The 18,683-nt window shown below is 48.6% G+C and overlaps 1 protein-coding gene across 7 annotated transcripts in view; it reads left to right on the forward strand.

The window, feature by feature from the left end:
* MYH10 (myosin heavy chain 10) overlaps positions 1-18,683 on the forward strand; it is an 88,779-nt gene that overhangs the window by 10,926 nt on the left and 59,170 nt on the right. For all 7 annotated transcript variants that reach the window (XR_009208419.1, XM_040081810.2, XM_040081814.2 and 4 more), the window contains exon 3: positions 3,067-3,223. Coding sequence is in view for 6 of the 7 variants with exons in the window: in XM_040081810.2 (XP_039937744.1) it covers positions 3,067-3,223 (157 nt within the window). In the remaining variant the exon portion in view is untranslated. The remainder of the gene's footprint in view (positions 1-3,066; positions 3,224-18,683) is intronic.

Below are 18,683 nucleotides of genomic sequence, written 5' to 3' on the forward strand. Positions count from 1 at the left end.
TTCAAATAAATGAACTCTAGCACTGAAAAAATGGAGAATTTTGTGCTTCATAACTTCTAATTTGGCCCTGTTCAATATAGAGCTCCATCAATTAACCCTTTTCCATTGCCCTGGATATTTGTTGGCCTTCTCTGGATTGGTTATTTTGGGCTTTGCTTGTTCTGGTCCTTACAGGTTCATCCAGCTGCTTCAGGAGATAACCTGGAAAGGCTGCCAGGTATTATCAGTACAGGTCTGAAGGGTTGTTAAGTTTGTTTTTCTAGGTTATTAATTCTTTATGTAGCCCAAATAGTAACATTTACTCCATGTCTGTGCTGGGGAAGCACACTAAAGATGACAAAGCAACTTGGGGGCAGGAGAGAAGGATAATCTTCAAAGAACTGTTTTATCCCAGCACATAAGATTTTTTTTTTTTTTAAGTTATTTACCAGATTGATATATTTATGTCTGAGGAAGGCCAGTGATTCTGGGGGAAAAACACCAGCTTCCCTTTGGGAACAAAAAATGCCGAAACAAAGTGGAAGTTCTGGATGAACTTGCAGAGGAATCGAGGCGTTGCTGTTGGAAGAGAGTCACCCATGTAGGGGGGTTGCAGCAATTCCCTTACAGCTTAAGCAGCCTCTGCTCTGGGAGTTGTGTCCTTGCTCAGGTGAGGGACAGCAGCCCAGGGAGGGGAAATTGCAAATCCCTGAAGCTGAGTGGGTGAAAAGCTGAGCAGGGCTCGGGGTGCTGCTGGGTGAGAGCCCAGAGCCCTGCTGGCCTCAGCAGCTTTGGTGCCGTGGCTGGCACTGCCCAGGGCACTGCTGGCACAGCTCTGCCTGGGCTCTGGCTCTGGGAATGCCTCTCCCAGGCCCAGCTCTGCCCTGCAGTCAGCAGCTCTCTGCTGGGCTGTGGCTGCTCTGGAGGAGCACAGGGTGGGTGCTGCTCGTGGCTGTGAGCTCTGGTTCTGTGGTGGCCTTGGCAGATGCGTTCTCTCTTCTGGTTACTCTCGTTTGAAGCCTGCACTGGAAGCCAGGCTTGTGGCAGTTCTGACAGCCTCTGTGTCACTGGTGGTGGTGCCACAGGGCTGTGGGTGACCTCAGCTGAGCGCAGGGAAGGTGGCTGGGGACGGGTTCCCACCGTTCAGCACTTAATTAATTGGCTCCTTGGATGGCTGTACCCAGCTGTTCAAATAACTGCCCTGCCTTCCCTCCCTCCCAGTCTCACCATGAGGGGGCTTGGGCAGGGAGCTGCTGCTGTTTCCAGCCCCTTGTGTCTGACGTTTGTCTGCAGGAGTACCGGGGCAGTCAGCAAGGGCAGGAGCGCTGGCACTGCCAAGAGGGACGTGGTGGGAAGGGGGCTGGGGAGGAGCTGCCCACTGGCCAGCAGCCCCTGTTATGTTGAGTTAATGACTGATAAGTTGTTCTTTATGCTTGGGTCAGTTGCCCTGATAAGATCTGTTGCCTTTCTCTTGAGAAATAAATACCTTGTTTAGGTGGTAGGGCGCTGCAGTTATCACCCAGCAGATCTGACCAAAGCAGAGGGAGCGTTTTCCTGCAAGGACATAAGATGTCCCTATGGCAGGATATCTGGCTCAAAACCAAGTTATTTCTCTTTGCTGATGGTGCTCCTGGACTCGGTTCAGAGAACACCTTCTGCCTGTCTTTCCAGAAGCTGGTGGAGGTGTAGAAAGGACAGGGGGGCACCTTTTCCTCCAAATAAAATCATCTATACTTACAAAAGGAAAAAAAAAAAAGGCAGATTGGGACTATCAGCTGCTGTGTTCATAACCAATGTAGCAGATTTAAAATGGACAAATGTTATGTCCTGAGTGACCTGCTCAGGACTCTGGGGTCTCAACAGCTGTTAATGCTTCCTGCTGATTCTCCCCATTCTTTCCCTCCTCTCAACCTGCAAAGGTAAGAAAGGTGGTTTTCCTGACATTCAGAAAGATGCATCCTTACTCCTGCCAATCCTGGTGTCTCTTGCTCGCTCCCTGAGCTGGTAAGGATGGGAATTTCAGTAGTGGAACACACAGTCCAGGCACGTGAGCAGATAACAGTGAAGGGAGAGATTCTGCTCTCTTAAAAGCTCAGTTGTGGTTGCTGCTGAAGGGGCCGGGGCCAACCAGATTCCTTGGGTAGGGAACACCCCGGGAGAGCTGTGGGGTGTGCAGGGAGCAGTGGCTGAGCTCAGCCTCTGATCCTGAGCCAGGCCAGCCTCATCTGTCCCTCCCTCACAGCCGAGTGGCCGTGGCTGCCTGTGCTCCTTCTCCTGCCAGGGATGTTCCTGTCATAAATTCCTTAGGAATACCTGCTGGGGAGCAGGGATGGAGCTCGCTGGAGCAGCCTGTGGTACTTGGATCCCAGGGAGATGCAGCCCCGTGGGCATTGCTTCAGTGTGGGCTCAGTCCTGTGACACTTGAGGCATTTTGGCTGAGCAGAAATGTCTCAGTGAAATCAGCAGTTTGTGCTGGTTCCTTGATATTCCGGTAGTCCACTTCTGCGGAGTGTCAGCTCTGAAAGGAGAGCGTGGAACATCTGCAGGGCTGGGACAGGGCAGGGAATGAGCCCTCTGTGGGGCAGAAAAGGGCTGATGAGCAGGAAAGATGGACAGTTAGAGACAATAACAGAAATAATGGTGGCTTGGAACTGTGCTCTTCCCTCCTCTGGGTTATTTACTAGAGCAATGGGTATTATCAGATCCTTCAAAATGAAAATGCACATTTTACTGGAGGAGTTGAACATCAAAAGGTGTCCATAAAGCTGGAACTTGGCAAACGGAAGAGAGATTTAAATGTCAGTGGGAAAGAGATCAGATACTCCTCTCCAATTTTACCTACGCTTGTTATCTTTAAATTACTTTTTATGCAGGTAATTAAAGAGCCTTTTAAGAGAACTAGAAACCAATATTTGAATATAGCATGTACTTTGAGCTGCTCTACAAAAAACACCTCAATTTTGTTTTGAGATAAATATTATAGAACCTGTGAGAAGGCTTTCTGTTCTTTACGACTTTATTTCAATGCTGTTTACTAACAGAAATGCTTGTTACTTCTCTTTTTTTTTTTTTCCTTTCTTTTTCCAGACCTATTCAGGCCTCTTCTGCGTAGTCATAAACCCTTACAAGAACCTCCCAATTTATTCAGAGAACATCATTGAGATGTACAGGGGGAAGAAGCGCCACGAGATGCCACCGCACATTTACGCCATATCCGAGTCTGCCTACCGCTGCATGCTGCAAGGTAAGGGGCGCTCCCTGGGATTTCACAGCTCCCTGGCACCTCCTCCCTGTGCCCGCAGCTTGGGCTTTCCTTACCCACCTCCCTGGAATCACAGTTTTAAAGAGGGGGAGAGAAGCGCGTTAGTTCGGCTCACTGAGGCGCGGCAGCAAAGCGACGCCAGCGCGTGTCAGGAATTCTTTGTTCCCAAAAAGAAGAAAGAAGAGCTAAGTTGCACGTCAAGAGACGTGCATGGAGGAAGAGTAAAAGAGCGAGATTGGAAAGGCGGTGCTGTGAAAATGTTGGCATTTTGGCAGCCGGCAAATAATGCGAGGTGACAATGGAACAATGGTGTGTTGGAGTTCAGAAGGAGGTCAGGGAAATACTTAACCTGCAGGAATTTCTTTTTTTATTCCTTCCTAAGTGATGCATGTCTGTAGTAGAATAGTGAGTTTATGGAGGTTTGAATTATGTTTTATGAATTATTCATGGTTTGAATTTTGGCTTTAAGGCTGTGCTGGACAAACATGAAAACTGAACCTGATACAGATTTGTTGCGATGCTCACGTGCGGTCGAACCTGCACAGCTGCGTTTCTGACGCTGTTTGGAGGCACAGCTCATTCTGCCCCATACTGATTGATATTTAGGGGGCTGTTGAGGATGTGGGGACAGCAGGGTGTTGTATCCAGACAGGTGTGTGTAACCAAGGTGTGCACACCCTGCTGTGTGCTGTGCTGTGGGTGGACTGGAGGGAGGGGAAAAGCTGTTTGACCTACATCCCACAGGCTGAGGGAGAGCTGTTCCTGCTGCCAGGTTAACCAACCATTTAAATATTCACTTTCTTTTTTTCTCTCTCAGACAATTGATATCTTTAGATGCATCACACAGGTCTTAGTTTCTTGAATTGTGACTTTGTCTTTAGGGCTGCTTAATCATCAACTACAGGTTGCTGAGTGTCCTTTCACCTCAGGAGAGCTGTGCCAGCAGAGTGGGGTGATGCAGGGACAGGCAGGAGAGCAGCAAATTGGGGCCATCAAGAGTTGTTCTGCTTCCCAGGGGATATTTAGGGCTCTGTTTCCATGTGTTTTTGTGAAAGAAACTCTGACTTCCTGACCAGAACAGCAGCCTCTAACAGCTCAGATCAGAGGATCCCTAATTATAAGTGCACATGGGATAACAGCAGAGCAAACCTTAACATTTATTTTAAGGAGTTTATTGTAGCAGTCTCAAGTGGATTGTGATGAAGTGCTTCCCAATCTGAAAGCACCTCTTGAAATGGTCTCAAGGATGCACTGAAATGTTCTTGAGACAAATGTCCTCTAATAAAGTAAGTCAATGTCAGCGGTTACCACACTCCGGGTGCTCCATATATTTGCTCACATACCCTGCTGCTACTGATTTGTATCTCTGGAGATCTTGCTACATGGATAAATGTTACTATTTTTGGAAGGAGCAATTAAAAAAAAAATGCACACGGTGGTGTATGTTTGGTTACAGTCCTTTTTTCTTTCCTTCTGATGCATGGGGGTTCATATTTTGTATCGACTCTCCCTGTGCTTGCTTGCTTTTTGATTTTGAGAGTTTTGAGTTCTCATTTGGGCAAATGAAGGCATAGCTTGGAACAAGAATAGATGAAACCCATGCAATGGGATCCGTTGTTTAGGGAATAACTTGTTTAAGGGTAACTAAATCTGTGTTTCTAGTGCCCTTCACCTGTATGGAGCCAGTCCCTGTTTATTTCAGGAAGCATTTGGAGGAGTTAGTGCATTTCCCATGGATGATTTGTCTGCACAACTGCGTCGCAGGGATAAATAAGAACTGCAGCGCAGGTGTTAGTGCTGGTGAGGGTGAGCAGTGAGTGTTTGTGTCAGGTGGAGTGGGCAGCTCTGGCACCGGCCCTGCTGCTGCTGTGCCTGGAGAGACACTTCGGGGGCCTGACTTTGTCTCCATGTAAATAAAACTTACAACAAGCAAGGTTTTGTAGCCATTAGAGCACCAAATAATATTTCTCTTAACAGTAGCAGATTATGACATTATTCCGTTTGTTTTCCGGTTATCAGTGGCAACACAAGGTCAGCTACGGAGTGTGCCCAGGATTTGGTGAGGATGGGTTTTCCCTATCAAGTATTTAACACAATGTGCAAAACGCCTTTAATCTTCCGGCTCTGCCTCGTGTTTTAGTCGGCCTCCAGTCTTCAGTGGAACAGAAAATACGTGTCAGAGGGTTTTGGCTGGTAGAAATATGTCTCTAACCGAGAACTAGCTGGGTTAATGGAAACGCTTCAGATTAATCATCAGGGCTCCCTGCAAGCGTTTATTTGCAGCAGAATCCTTGGCCAGGATGCTCTTGCTGATAAGTTACTGACACATACTTGTAAAAGTGTTGTTGTGCAGTTCCTGTCTGTGTCTGTGCACGTAGCTGCTGTGGGAGATAGAGCTGGGATGGCAAAGAGAGGAGTTTTTCCAGTACTATTGCAAGTCGTGCTTCTGCTGTTACAGCACATCCATGGGTTTCTTTTGATATGAATGACTGCTGTGTTTCCAGTATTTGACGTCTGAAGTTTAATTATTAGGATTCAAAGCTGAAATTGAAACCGTAGGAATGCAGTTCCTTTGGAGAATATGACCTTCCCCTAATAGAAATATCCTGGCCACTAATTTAGATTAATGAAAGCGGTTGGCTGGATTTTCCTGGCCTGTTCAGTGGTATTTTGTGCAGTATAATCATGTTTATTTTCCTTGCAGCTAATCACAAACTACTCATTTCCAGGTGTTTGTGAGCTGTTTACTGTGATTAACAGGATACCTGGACCTGAGCTGTGACCCTGAGCAACCTGATTTCCTAAACCACAATTTTTCTGTGTGAGAACTGGGCACAGTGAGTAAAGTGTTACTCAGTTTCTTAGTGCTTTCATGCCTCTAATTCAGAGCACGGACAGTCACAGCTCAGCTTCCAGTTTCTGCTTCGCTGAGGTTTTGTATGTTTTAATATTTAAATGAATAAGAAAATGGAGATTTTTATTTAGATTATGAAAGCATACCATTTTCTGGTCAGCAGAACTGGTGCATGTGCACCTCCGTAGTTTTTCCTCGTCCTAAACATTGCTGGAGCCCTCTGGATTTTCCTAAGCTGGGGATACAAACAGATCCCCGCAGCTCTCTACGTGTGCTGTGGTGGGAAGAGTCTGTGTTGGAGGCATTGCTGCCTGCCAGCCATCAACCCCTGCTCTGAATGAGGCCCCCTGAAGAATCTGCTGTCTGGGGGGACCTCGTGCCCCCCCGGCTGCCCAGCTCAGCCCTCCCCGTGCGTGCCCTCTGGGGAGGGAAGGATGGGCTGGAAGCGCGGGTCAGTGCCTGCCAAGCGCAGAGGGCATGTGGTGGGGGAAGAGCTCTGACACACGGAGCAGGTCTGAGAAGCCAGCTGGGAGGGGGATGGATTCCCCAGGGGGACAGAGTGACTTCTGCAGGCTGCCGGGGAGAGGGAGGCGCACGGTTGTTCTCCGGGCTGTGGAGAGGGCGAAGGCAGCGCTCAGGAGGTCAGCAGGGCTCAGTGCTGATCTGAGCGCTGCCTTGGCTGCAGCTGCACTAAGGGTTGAGCTGAAGGAGCTCTTGTTTGAGATGAGCAGGACTTGGGCTGCGTTCTAGTTGTGCCAGTCAGGATTTCTCTTCAGGAAAAGCCTCATTACCCAGAGCCTGACCGCAGAAGATAATAACCTGCAATTCAGCTCTCCAGACTGGATTTCCCCTCTCTTTCCCCCAGTAATTATTTTTCAAAGTGCTGTGGTAGTAGGGTGTTACTTCACAGGTGGTTTAGTGGATTTCTCCTGCACTTTCCCTTCGTTTCCCTGAGGAGGAGGTGGAGCAGGGAGTACCCATGTCCCAGGGGGGATGGAGTGCAATAAACCCCCCAGCAGTGGGGTAGGGCTGCTGCTGGCCCCCCAGAGCACTGACATGATCATGAGGAGTTGCTGTCCTAATCCCTGTGACAATGTTGACCTTAATTCTGTCGGGTTATACAATTTGCGAGCCTTGCTGGCGTTCTTCAGTCCTGCTAAAAGTTAGGGGCCATCGCAATTCGCCACAGACCAGGGTTTTCTTTAAGAAAATGAATTTTCTAGAGCTCATAGGTCTGTGACGATACTTTACCAGCAAGGGAGATCTGATTGTGCAAAAGCAGCACTCGTAAATTTCTCTCTAGTGCTTTTTCCACAGCTGACTTTCTCTTTGCCCTCTTCCTTTCCGATTTTCCCACTGGATTTCTGGAGGAAGCTTGGCTTTGTTTTATTGTTCCTCTTTGCTCAGTGACGTTCCAGTTGCTTCGGAAGAAATCTTGAGGAGAACTTGTTGACTTCTTGTTGCCAAAGCCCAGCTTGCCTATTAACATTACTCTTGTATAATTATGCTTAGTCTCTCCTTTTTATCCTGTTTCCCTGGGGACATCTTGATGAGCACCAAATTAGCACTGATATTTTAGGCTTGCCTTTAATCCCGTGGCAGAGAAGGTTTATCGGAAACAGCGTAAGACGGGAAGGGAACGCTTGGTGTTGGAGGAGCCAGAACTGCCTACAGGTGCAATATTTCTCTCTTCAAAACATCTTATTGATCTATATTTGTCGTTAATCTTGGTTTAAGTCCTCCCTCGGGGGCATATCCGCCCCCAGATACGGAAGAAAAGAACTGAAACTGAAAGAAGAGGATTTTTTCTTTTCTTTTCAAGCTCTATTAAATCTTCAAATGGAAGAGGGGAAAGATTGCTCTGAGACTGAAAAGCTTGGGAGTGGTGGTTGGTGTTCTCTGTTGTGAGGAGCAGATGGAGCCTGATAAATGTGCCATTAATGTTCTTGGTATTTTCATTACATCTTGGATTCCCCAAAGGGTCCCCAAGGCCGTTTAACGAGTTGGGAAGTGCAGGATGATGATCCCAGCAGAACTGGCTGCTTGGTAAATGCCATGTGAAGGATTTACGGGTCCCTTTATTGTTACTTGGAGAATTCTGGGGTTTCACTTGGTGCGCTCAGGCAGGTTTGGAATATAAATACTCAGGTGACAATACCATTAACTTCCAGCTTGCTTGTACACCTCCAGGAGTGTCACATGCAGTGTCTTCATGGCTGAGGGCAGGCAGAGAGGTTCTTGAAGCAAAAACAAAGCGGAAAAAGCTCAAATCCATCATGCTGAAACAGTCTGCTGCCTCGTTATTTTTGAATTTGAAGTAAAATGATAAATACCTCTGTCAGCTGAGCTTGTTTTGCAATATTTCATCTCCTTCCCCTCACTTTTGTCTTCTGTCTCTTGATATTAAACCTGTGTGATTCAGAGGCTGGGAGTTGGCATGATTGCAGTTATTGCACCTTGCTTGGCCAGCTGTGAATGGCATCAGTAGCAAGTACTGACTGGACAAGCTCGCTGGAGCTTACACAATCCAGAAACTGCATTTTAAACTTTTTTCTGTTGTTGTTGGACAAGTTTCAGTTCTTTACTGACCTTTGTCCTTCTCTGTGTCAAAATGTGACTGGATCCCTGTTTATTGTTCAGCCTCAAGGTTGGGCTCTTAATTAGGAATGATGATATTTACAGCGAACTGCCCTCTCTTAAGGCTTAATTGCTTAGAACTTGCCATCTTTTTTTACGTAATTTCAATAACTTTCTTGTATTTGCAGATGAGACAGGAGTGACAATTGTTACATAAGGAATTTTTAGTTTCTCTGGTGCCTTGGTTTTCTTCCCCCTTCTGAAGTGAAGTGCTGCAATAGCTGAGCCACCTCCATGGGCTTTTTTGGTTGATATTCTCAGCAACCAGAGATGACTTCAGTTTCAAAACTTGCTATGCAAGCTGGCCTCATAATTGAATTGTGACTGTGCCTACAGACAGGAATTCGAGACTAAGTGCATCCAACTTGGGAAATCGTTCATGAGATGAATCATTTTGTGCGATTACTCAGTCAGCACCTGCTCCTGCACCGAAGCTTGAGTTTAAATTAAACTCCTTTTATTTCGAGGCCGTTGTGAAATGGATAATTTGCTCCTGCTTGGCTCAAGCCCGGAGATGACGGGCACAAGCAGCGATGCCTTGATGTAACAAACCCTTGGATGCGCTCTGATCTGGAGAGCAGCGTGAGAGCCGGGCCGGGCGCAGCGTGCCGTGCACAAAGCTGCGTTTTGTCAGTCCTGCCTGCGTTCCTCTGGGCTGCTGAGCTGAGTGCAGCCCTGCCACAACCACCACTGCCAGCGCTTGCAGCAGCTCCTGTTTTCCTCCTCCTTCCTCTCGACTTCAGTTTCTTTGCTATGCCTTGGCGAGGAAGCAGGGAGCAGCAGGGCAGGGTTTATCCCTCAGCCAGGGGGAGAGGTGAGGGCTGCTGCTCTCCTGCTCCTCGTCTTTCACCCCAGGCTCACATCAGCAGCACAATTGCTAATTTATACCTTGGTGTATCTCCAGCCTCCTTTCGCCTGTCCAAGCTTGATGCTCTCAGGAATTCCTGGCAGACTTTGGGAGCCTTCCTCAAGGACTCAGAGTTGCAAGGAGTTGTGCATCTGTTTCAGAGAGTTTCATGGCTTTGTGATCACCCTGTGGCATTCAAATTCATCCTGTTCTAGGGCTTTTTCAAAGTGCTGGTGAAGCCATCAGATGGTGTGGAGAAGGAAAATGCAGAAGAGAAAGCAGGAAAAAATAGGTGTCTAGCTGTTCATGCATATCTGCTGTGCGTGATAGGGAAGTTCTTGTGGAAAATTTGAGGAAAATAGCAGGAAATCGTTCTCTGAAGGGCTAGGACATAGAAAATAGAAAACAGAAAATCTGCAAGAACCAAATCCTTCATCTCAGAGATGGAACAGCTGCTGGACTGTGCTGCACAAAAACATTTGGCAGCAGAGCAGCCAGAGGTGAGTCACTGGTGCCATCTCTGAGGGTCCTGCTCAAAATCTGGAGACCACTGTGCTCACAAGCAGCTTTCCTAGAGGAATTTGGGAGCAGTCCTAACCAAAGGAGGGTTGTAAGCAGTGTGAGGAAAGGCCTTCATGTGGGCAAAGAGCTGGTTAAATATTGGTCAATCTTGCCCATTGTTTTGTGCTTTTTATGGTTTGGGAGTTGCTGCAAACCCTGGAACCTGCATTCCTCTGCTCGTGCTCTTTGTGCATAAACTTCTTGGGAAAGATGAATTCCCTTGGCAATGTTAGTGCTTCAGGAGGAGCTGAAGGGATGAAGGGGCTGTGGGCATCTAAATGCAGCTGTCAGCTGTGGTTGTAAATCAGGTACAGAATGTGAGGAGTAAGTGGAAAAGGGATCAATCCAGGAGGCAGTTTAACCAGAGGCTTGACGTATTTTCTTTCTATTTCCATAACACATATCATCAATCTATAATAAGTAATATTTTTATGATACATAGGGTGCACCCCAAGCACAAAGAGAGGTGAGACCCCACCTGCAGAGCTGCCTCCAGCACAGGGAGGACGTGGAGCTGCTGGAGCCAGGCCAGAGGAGGCAGCAGCACGATGCTCTGGGAACTGGAGAGGAGAAGGCTCTGGGGAGACCTTGGAGCTCCTTCAGTGCCCAAAGGGCTCTGAGAGAGCTGGAGAGGGACGAGGGATGGAGTGGGGGACATGGGGGGATGGATTTAAACTTGAAAAAGCTGAAGTTTAAATTAGAAGTTAGGAAAAAAATTGTTCCCTGGGAGGGTGGGCAGGCCCTGGCACAGGGTGGGATCCCTGGCAGTGCCCAAGGCCGGGTTGGAGCAGCCTGGGACAGTGGGAGGTGTCCCTGCCATGGCAGGGGTGGCACCGGATGATCGCTGACGTTCCTTCCAACCCAAACCATTCTGGGATTTAATCTGCACTTTGTACAGCCCTGGGCTGCCCTGCTTTGAGCAGAGAGGAAATGGAACAGGAGACATTGAAAGAGCAAGCAGAATGAACAAAACTGTTCAGTGAGGAAGTGACAATTCAGGTCAGATGGAATAGAAGTCTAAATCTGAAGTGGCACAGGGAATAGGGAGCCTCCTCCACCCATCTCTTTCTATGCAGGAACAGAGTCATTACTTGAAATTTGCAGATACCGTGTCCAAAACAGCAAAAAGAAGCATTTTTTTAACAGCAGAGCTAAACTGTGGTAGTCTGTGCCCCAGGATACCGTGGGGGCTTACAGCCTGTGCGAGGAATACCTGAACAGCAGTAGTTGGGTGAGGAAGGTGCAGAATTTGCTGGCTGCCGTGAGAGCACGTGGCTGGCCTTGCTTTGGGGTGGTGTGCGGGGTGATGCGTGCCCCGTGTGTGGCTGAACGCGGCGCCCAGCCGTGCCCCTGCCGTGCCCCTGCCGGCACACTCGCCGTCTCTCCAAACCCCTGGAGCTGAGGCGTGGGCACACAGCCTGGGAAGGAGGGCACTGCCGTGGAAGCTGCCAGCCCCTTTGGTTAAGTGGTTTGTGCTCGGTTGTTTGTCTGGAAAGGAGGAGAGCAAAAGTGAAATGAGGGAGCTTACACGGCAGATCTCACAGCTGAAGGGCCTCCTTGAATCATTGTCTCAGCTGACAGTGTAATCTTTGTCTAAACAAAATTATTCTACGTGGGAAGTAGAACAACTTAAGCGGGATTGATGGAGAAGGGAAACCGCTGCTGTGCTGAGTGCTCTGCAGTTCAAATAAACCTCGTCCAGCCTGTGGCTTGCCAGCTCCTGCTAATCTTAGGTTACCTCTGAGCAGAATGCAAATAAGAGCCGAAGTGTGAGTGTAGGGACGGCCTGTGTGGGTTTTCCTTTCTCCTGGGAGAGCTCCTTGGGAGGCACAGGTCAGGGAGGCAGGGATGCGCTGCTGTGCGTCGCTGGCTGCACAGGGAGCAGGTCAGGTCCTGGCAGCTCTGCCCGGGGCGCTTGGAGAGGTTTTTCCCTCTGGATTGTCTCTGCCCTTCAGCTGAGCTGCTGAAGCCCTGCTGTGTGCCTTGGCCTGGGCAGTGAGCTGTGCCTGGCCCCCAGCTTGGCGCTGTGGCCATCGGGGGCACCCAGGGGAGTCTGCCCTGATTGTCTCCAGCCTGAAGGTGCCTCGTGTGCTCTGCTCATCTCCTAAGTTACAGCGTCTCCCCTTTTGAAAAGGCTGGAGAAATCAACCCAGACCTGCTGGAATCTGTTAGGGGAGCATAACAGATGCTGTATTACCTATGAGCTGCTGTTGGCAAATGCAGCAGCTCTTGGTGTTATTTCTAAATTAGACCTACTAAAGCTTCTCTTAATGATCGTTAATAAAGGCAGTGAAAGACAGTGACAACTGCACCATATTTAAGGTTCTTCCAGCTTAAAATTCGGGCTAAAAAGTCAAATAAAATTGCATTTCTCGCTGGTCTGTGGGAGAAGCTACCCTCAGTTGGCAGGACAGAGTCCTGTTTGTTTTGTCCTCTTGTGCTGACTCAGCCCTGGCTGGCAGCGCTCAGCACGTCACACTTCTCTCCTCAGGAATTTGGGGAATTTCAAGCTAATGTTGCAAATGCCTCACTCGTGATTTCTAAAATAGTCACAGTTCCCGGCTTGGCTGAGTCCTCCCGGGCTGGGGCTGTGCTGGGTGAGGGAATTATGAGCGTGGGCACCTCGTGTGCTGCAGACATGCAAAAAATCCCTGTATCCAGTGCTCTGGGTCACTGTAACGAGTGGCAGGGTAAGCCAGGACTGGGCTCTGGGTGACCTCTGCTATGTGTCCCTGCTAATTATTAACTGAATGTGCCAGCCAGCAGCAAACCTGGAGCGTGGCTCTTGTGATTTATCTCAGATGTTCCCGAGGAAGGGATAGAACCGCATTATTATTATATTTTTTTTCCCCCTCCTGTTTAATAAAAGCTGTTGTTCTTTGAACTTCACAAATAGCAGGAATACCTGGAGTGTTTCCGTCGGTGCGGGGTTATTTCATTGACTGGGGGTCTCCTGCGGTGAGAGGCAGGAGCGGAGCGCCGCTTCGTCCGGAGGGTTTGTGGCAGCTGGAGCTGCGGTTCCCAGGCAGGCAGAGGAAATGCAGGAGACACTGGCTGTGCCTGTGGTGTTCAGGCTGGGTGGGAAATGCCAGGTGAGCTCCCGGGGCTGGGACTGCTGAGTGATCTAAAGCAGCGCTGGTGGGATTGCCTTTGAAGCTGGGCTGCAGCGACAGGGTTGATGTAATTCCCCACGGAGTGGTGTCTGAGCAGTGCTGGGGGTTTGAGACAGGGCTGTCTGGGCACTGATGGAGCAAAGCTGATAAATGTTGTTATTCTAGGAGTTAAAACCACTGGATGCCCACAAGGAGTGGGCTGCACCCGAATTTGATCTTTGCTCTGGTATAAATTAATGTTACACCTTTTAGGACAAAGAATGAGAATTGCTGCCAGTTCATTGCTTGACAGCTTCAAAGAAATAGGAGTTGGATGTAAAACCTGACCAACAGATGAATGAGCTGATGATGATGACAAGGCAAGAAGAAAAAAAAAATGAAATGCAGTTTGAAGGTGAACCAAGAGAGGTGGCTTCTCCTGAAGTGCCCTTGAGAATTTCTGACTCCCAGAGGTTCCTTTCAGCTTTTGGGAGGATAGGTCAGTGATCCTGCTCACGTTTCCTGGGGATAGCTGTGATGTTTCCATGCTTTAGTCACCTGAAACCTCCCTGGGTAACCTGACAGCGATCCTGCCCAGCTCCCTGCTGCGTGTGTCACATCAGATGCTTTGGGCGTGTGTGGGTTCCGCTTCTCTAAAGCTTTGAACAGTTTTAACTTGGTGAAACTGAAGTGTTAAAATTTAAAATATGGACTGCAAATGTCCCTCTTCCTGCAGGGTTCCCTGGGGTGTTTGGTGGGTCACTGGGGGCACAGTGCTGATTTATCCCTGCAAACTGCCCTGGCTTTGGGAAGCTGCACAGGAGCACTGGGGAGGGAGGGAGCTGCTGCCCAGGGAGGTGAAATGTGGGATAACCAGAAATCTGGTGGTGCCCAGAAGTGTGTCAGGGCACATTTCGGCTGGTGAGAGCCCAGCAAGCAAACTTGTGCCTGTCACTCTTCCTCTTGGCTCTGGCTAGAGGTGTTTGTTGCAGGTCACTTCACGGTGCTAAGTGTTTGATGATAGTTTAGGGAGTAACCAGGCAACATTTTAAAGACAAACACAAATTAAAACGGCATGCTTCATCTCTGTAACCAGATCTCTTCCCATGCTTATCAGCCCAGCAGGAAAATAGGAAAAAGAAGATAATTGGAAGCTTGGAGTTGAAGAGTGGCAGGCTGTGGGACAGCTGTGTGCTCTTCTTGTCAGGTAGAATTCGTGCAGCAGTGCTGGCGGTGCTCTGGCAGCAGCAAAATCCGTGCAGGTGGGGAGGTCTCTGTCCCCCAGGCACTGAGCCCTTCTCACAGAACTTGTCAGGAATGCAATTTCTAAATGACCTTGGGTAGATTGACATCTGAGCTGTTCACCTAGAGCACGGGGCACGCACACAACAGCTCCTTGGAGCCTGCATCCACAACAAACAAGGGCCATCCACCAGGGAGCTTTTCCTGGGATGTGCTCCGTGGCACCTGGGCATGAACCAGCACCTGCAAATAAACACCAGCCCTCCCTTCCCCTCCACAGGGACTCCTTTTGGACTGCCAGGGATTTCTCCAGTTTGAGAAATATCAAAGAACTCGCTTCCTCCACCTCCCAAAAAGGCAGGATTTTTTTTTTGTGTCTGCTCCAGAAATAGGGCTGGCATTTGGTCACTGCTCTGGACAGGGAAAAGGAAAGGCTGTGCCAAAGTGAATGATCCACAAGAATTTTGTGCCTGGATTTGAGGAAGGACAAATAATTACCTGCAAATATGTTAGATCATCCATCTTATATCAGTTTATAAATGACTACAGTGTGACCAGAGCAGAACAAAGTCACGCTTTGAAGAAAAGCTGCTTTTAAAATACTGTAGTTCTTTTGTAGACTGAGTCTATAACTTTGAAGCAGAACTTTTCAGAACATCCTGCCTGAACCAACTACCCAGTAAATGTTGAATGTACATCTGGAGCCTTCCCCTGGAGTTCACAGGGGGTTTATCAGCTCTGGTCTATTTTGGGAGATACAGCTTGGTGAATGAAGAGCTGTAAAGACAAATGTTTTTGTGTCTGATAGTCGAAACTTCCTGCGTTCTGTTATAACATCAGGATCTCTTTGGACTGGATTTCTAAAAACCCTTTTGCAGCTGAGCACCAGGTTTGTTTGAGCAGCTGCCAGCTGCTGTCCCCAGAGCTAATTCCTCTGGGGAGGGCAGAGCAGAGTAGGTAAAAAAGACTTTTAGAGCTGTAATTCTTCCTGTGTAGTGTTCTGGTAATTCTCCTCGGCCTCTCTTCCAAGGGTTTGTCGTGATGGATCCGGGATTTCAGCCCTGGGCTGGCTCTGGCTGCGGGGCTGCTCCTCACCTGGGCTCAGATCCTGCCTGGGGGTGCAGGAGAGAGGGGCAGGCTGAAAAACGTTCACTCCTGCGGTGGGAGGAGGTGGAACCTTCTGCTGGGGATGGTTTGCAGCTCACCTGAGCTGGGCTTTTCACAGCGGCTTTTGTGTGTCCAGAGCCCCAGCAGCTGCCACAAGAGGTGGTTCTCATTTTCCATATGCTCATTCCCGTGTTGGTCTGGCTCTGTTACAAACTCCACCGGGGAGCTGGTCTGGTCCAAAACTCAATTTTGCTGTTCCATCAGCTACTGTGCATGTGCCCAGTCAGCTGCTGGTTCCAAGGGAGGAATGGGATGGGACAGGGCTCAAGTGGAATTACAGCAGCAGGGGAGCTCCAGCCTGAAGCTGGAAGTTTTTGGAATATCAGGTGGTGTTGCCTTTGTGCTTCCAGGTTCTTCCATTCTAAAGGATATCCTGGTCTAGAGAAAGTCTGTATTTTTCTTCATTGGCGGAAAATGTTTTTTATTTTTTTATTCATGGACTCTGCATATCTTTAACTCTGGTTTTCAGATTAGGAATATTATAGAAAATCTTTTCTGTACAATTTGAATGTTGTGGTCTTCAGTGTCACTAGAAGACCTTGGATTGTATTTAAATCCAGGCTGCATAAGTGGTAGATTCCAGTGGGACTTGCCTGTTTTGGTTTGTGATTAAAACCAAAAAGCTGTCTTATGATGTTACTTAATTTAAGAGCTTGGTGTTATTTCATTACCTCTTCAGTGTCCCCATCCTCGTGCTTCTGTTCACCTGATGGAGCTGCATTGATTTTCTGAGCATCTTCGATTAGTGAGCTGCTTTAACCCCTGCTCAGCCAAGCCCTCGGAGGAGTTCAGAGCTTTCCCCAGCTGGGCTCAGCCGCTCTGGGACCAAGGCTGCAGACACATTGTGTTATCTGGGGCAGGACAGGAGCCACAGGAACCAGCCATAAATGGCCCTGCCACCTTGGGCATGTTGTCAGAGGCTTTTTCAGAGTGACCCTGGGGAGATGAGCTCGCTCTTGGGCCAGAGGACCCCTGGCATTGGGCACTGTGTGTGGCATCACCCCGAGCCTTCGTGTGGAGGGTTGGCTATTGTCAGTGCCAGGGAGGCACAGCTTGGACCTTGCTGTTGTCTTCCTTCCACTCCCTTGGTCTGTGAGGTTCAGGGTCCAGGTGGACACAGAGAAATGGGTTTGGAGAGAAATACTCGAGTGCAGATAATTGACTTTATTAGGGCTCTGTCAATTCAGGCTCCTGGACAGAGAAAGTTAAAAAGCTTGGCTGCTCTTGCTGGAGCTTCTGGCAATTCCAAATAAATACAACTTTGTGGACTCGTAGATTTTCTCTAGGACTAATGGGGTAAGAAAATTCATTCATAGTGTGCCCTGCGTGTTGTGGCACAGCAGCATTGCGTGGTAGATGCACAGGTAACAAATGTCATGATACAAAGCATTGACAAACTCACGCTGTCTTTAAATAAATTAAACTTCAAGGCAAATGCTAGCCGTGTTAACTTTTTTGAAGTGCTAAGCTGAAGAGGTCTGGTTCAGAGGAGACTGTGTTTTTTGAGGTAATGTCCCAGCTTCACTGCCAAAATTAGAGTGAAGTTATTCCTGGGAAGAAAGAAAGGGAAAAATCAACTTGTCACTTTAAAGAAATGCCTCAGTAAATACCAAAGCTACGAACTACTAACTTTGAGCTCCGCTCAGGGTACCAGCTTGGCTTTCATTCAGCTGTTTCTTGTGAAAGGACAAATGCTCTGTGCTGTCCTGCGTCACCTTGGGCTTGTGCTGGCGCAGGGAGCTGCTTCAGTGCCTGAGTCACTGCTGGCTGCCCTGGGAGCAGGTCAGGGTCACAGAGCTGCTCTGTCTGTGCAGGACATGCAGCTGCGCCTGGGCCCTGCCCTGCCTCTGCTCCTGCCACCAAAAACCTACTTTTGGTAGGTCTTGCGAGACCTGCTGCCCGATGTCAAACCCAGAAGAACATAAATCAATGTTTTCTTAATGCTTTTGCCCCCTCTCATCTTTCATTTCTTGCAGTCCCAGGCTTCCCATTCCTTTTATTTTTTTTTTTTTTGGTGTGCAGGAGTTGCTGCAGCTCGTGCAGCTGTGGGGAATGACCCAGAAGCATCCCTGCAGGCTTGTCAGGAGGGTCACCAACGCTTGGAATTTTTCTTTCCTGCTTCTGATAACCTAAACTACTCTTCCTCAGTTCTCCTGCCTCATTCTGCTGTTGGTTCCCCTTAGGAGGGGTTTTTGGAGCTCACAGCTGCTTGCAGGCCACGGTGACGGGCAGGATTCACCTGGTGATGCCCCAGCAGCTGCTCTGCCCAGCAGCCCAGGGATCACTCCCAGCTCTGAGTGTGAACAACGGGCTCAAAGTACAACTGACCGCACGTTTTTAACATTATTTCAGCCAGAAAGCACCTCCATTTTCTGTCATCCTTGGTGTTAACGCAACCTAAAACTTGCCAGGGGTGGCATCTGTGGCTCAGCCTGTGCTGGCGGTGTGCAGGAGCATCTGCCTGCTCTGGAAGGCTTTAACTGAAATGTTGTGCTTGCTGCGGGCACGTTCGAATGTTTTGATCACATAGTTTTTAATATGGTGCTGAAATACCTTCTGGGCAGCTCTTGCCATGATGAAATAGCCCTTGCAGGCTGTACCTGACCTTCAGGAGCTCCTCTCAGAGGTTCTGCGTGGCACGGGAGCGCTGAGCTGCAGAGTTTTCTGGTTCCCCTGGGTGGCCTTTAGACGAGGATTTCATGAATAACCTGAATTCTGGGAGCTCTTTGGGCCTGCATGTTCATTTGAAAAAGAAAACAAAAGGCTGGGGAGGGAAGCACTTGTTTGCTGGAGATGGCAGTGCTCTCTCCAAGTGCGTGGTTGTCGATATTGCGTGCTCGAAACTGTTTCTCTGCTCATGTAAGGTTTTATATTCTTCATGCATTCAGAATAAGAAGTGTTAGGTGCACTTTATCTGGAAATACAGTTAAAAACCTTACCGTGGATGATTATTAAATTTAACCAGAGTTTTGACTTTGTTATCTGCAATGTCAGGACTTTTGGGAACTTCTAAGCTGCTGTTTGAGGGGTGTGTGCATGTGA

Source organism: Hirundo rustica, chromosome 18, assembly GCF_015227805.2.
Source record: "Hirundo rustica isolate bHirRus1 chromosome 18, bHirRus1.pri.v3, whole genome shotgun sequence".
In the NCBI taxonomy this organism is placed as follows: domain Eukaryota; kingdom Metazoa; phylum Chordata; class Aves; order Passeriformes; family Hirundinidae; genus Hirundo; species Hirundo rustica.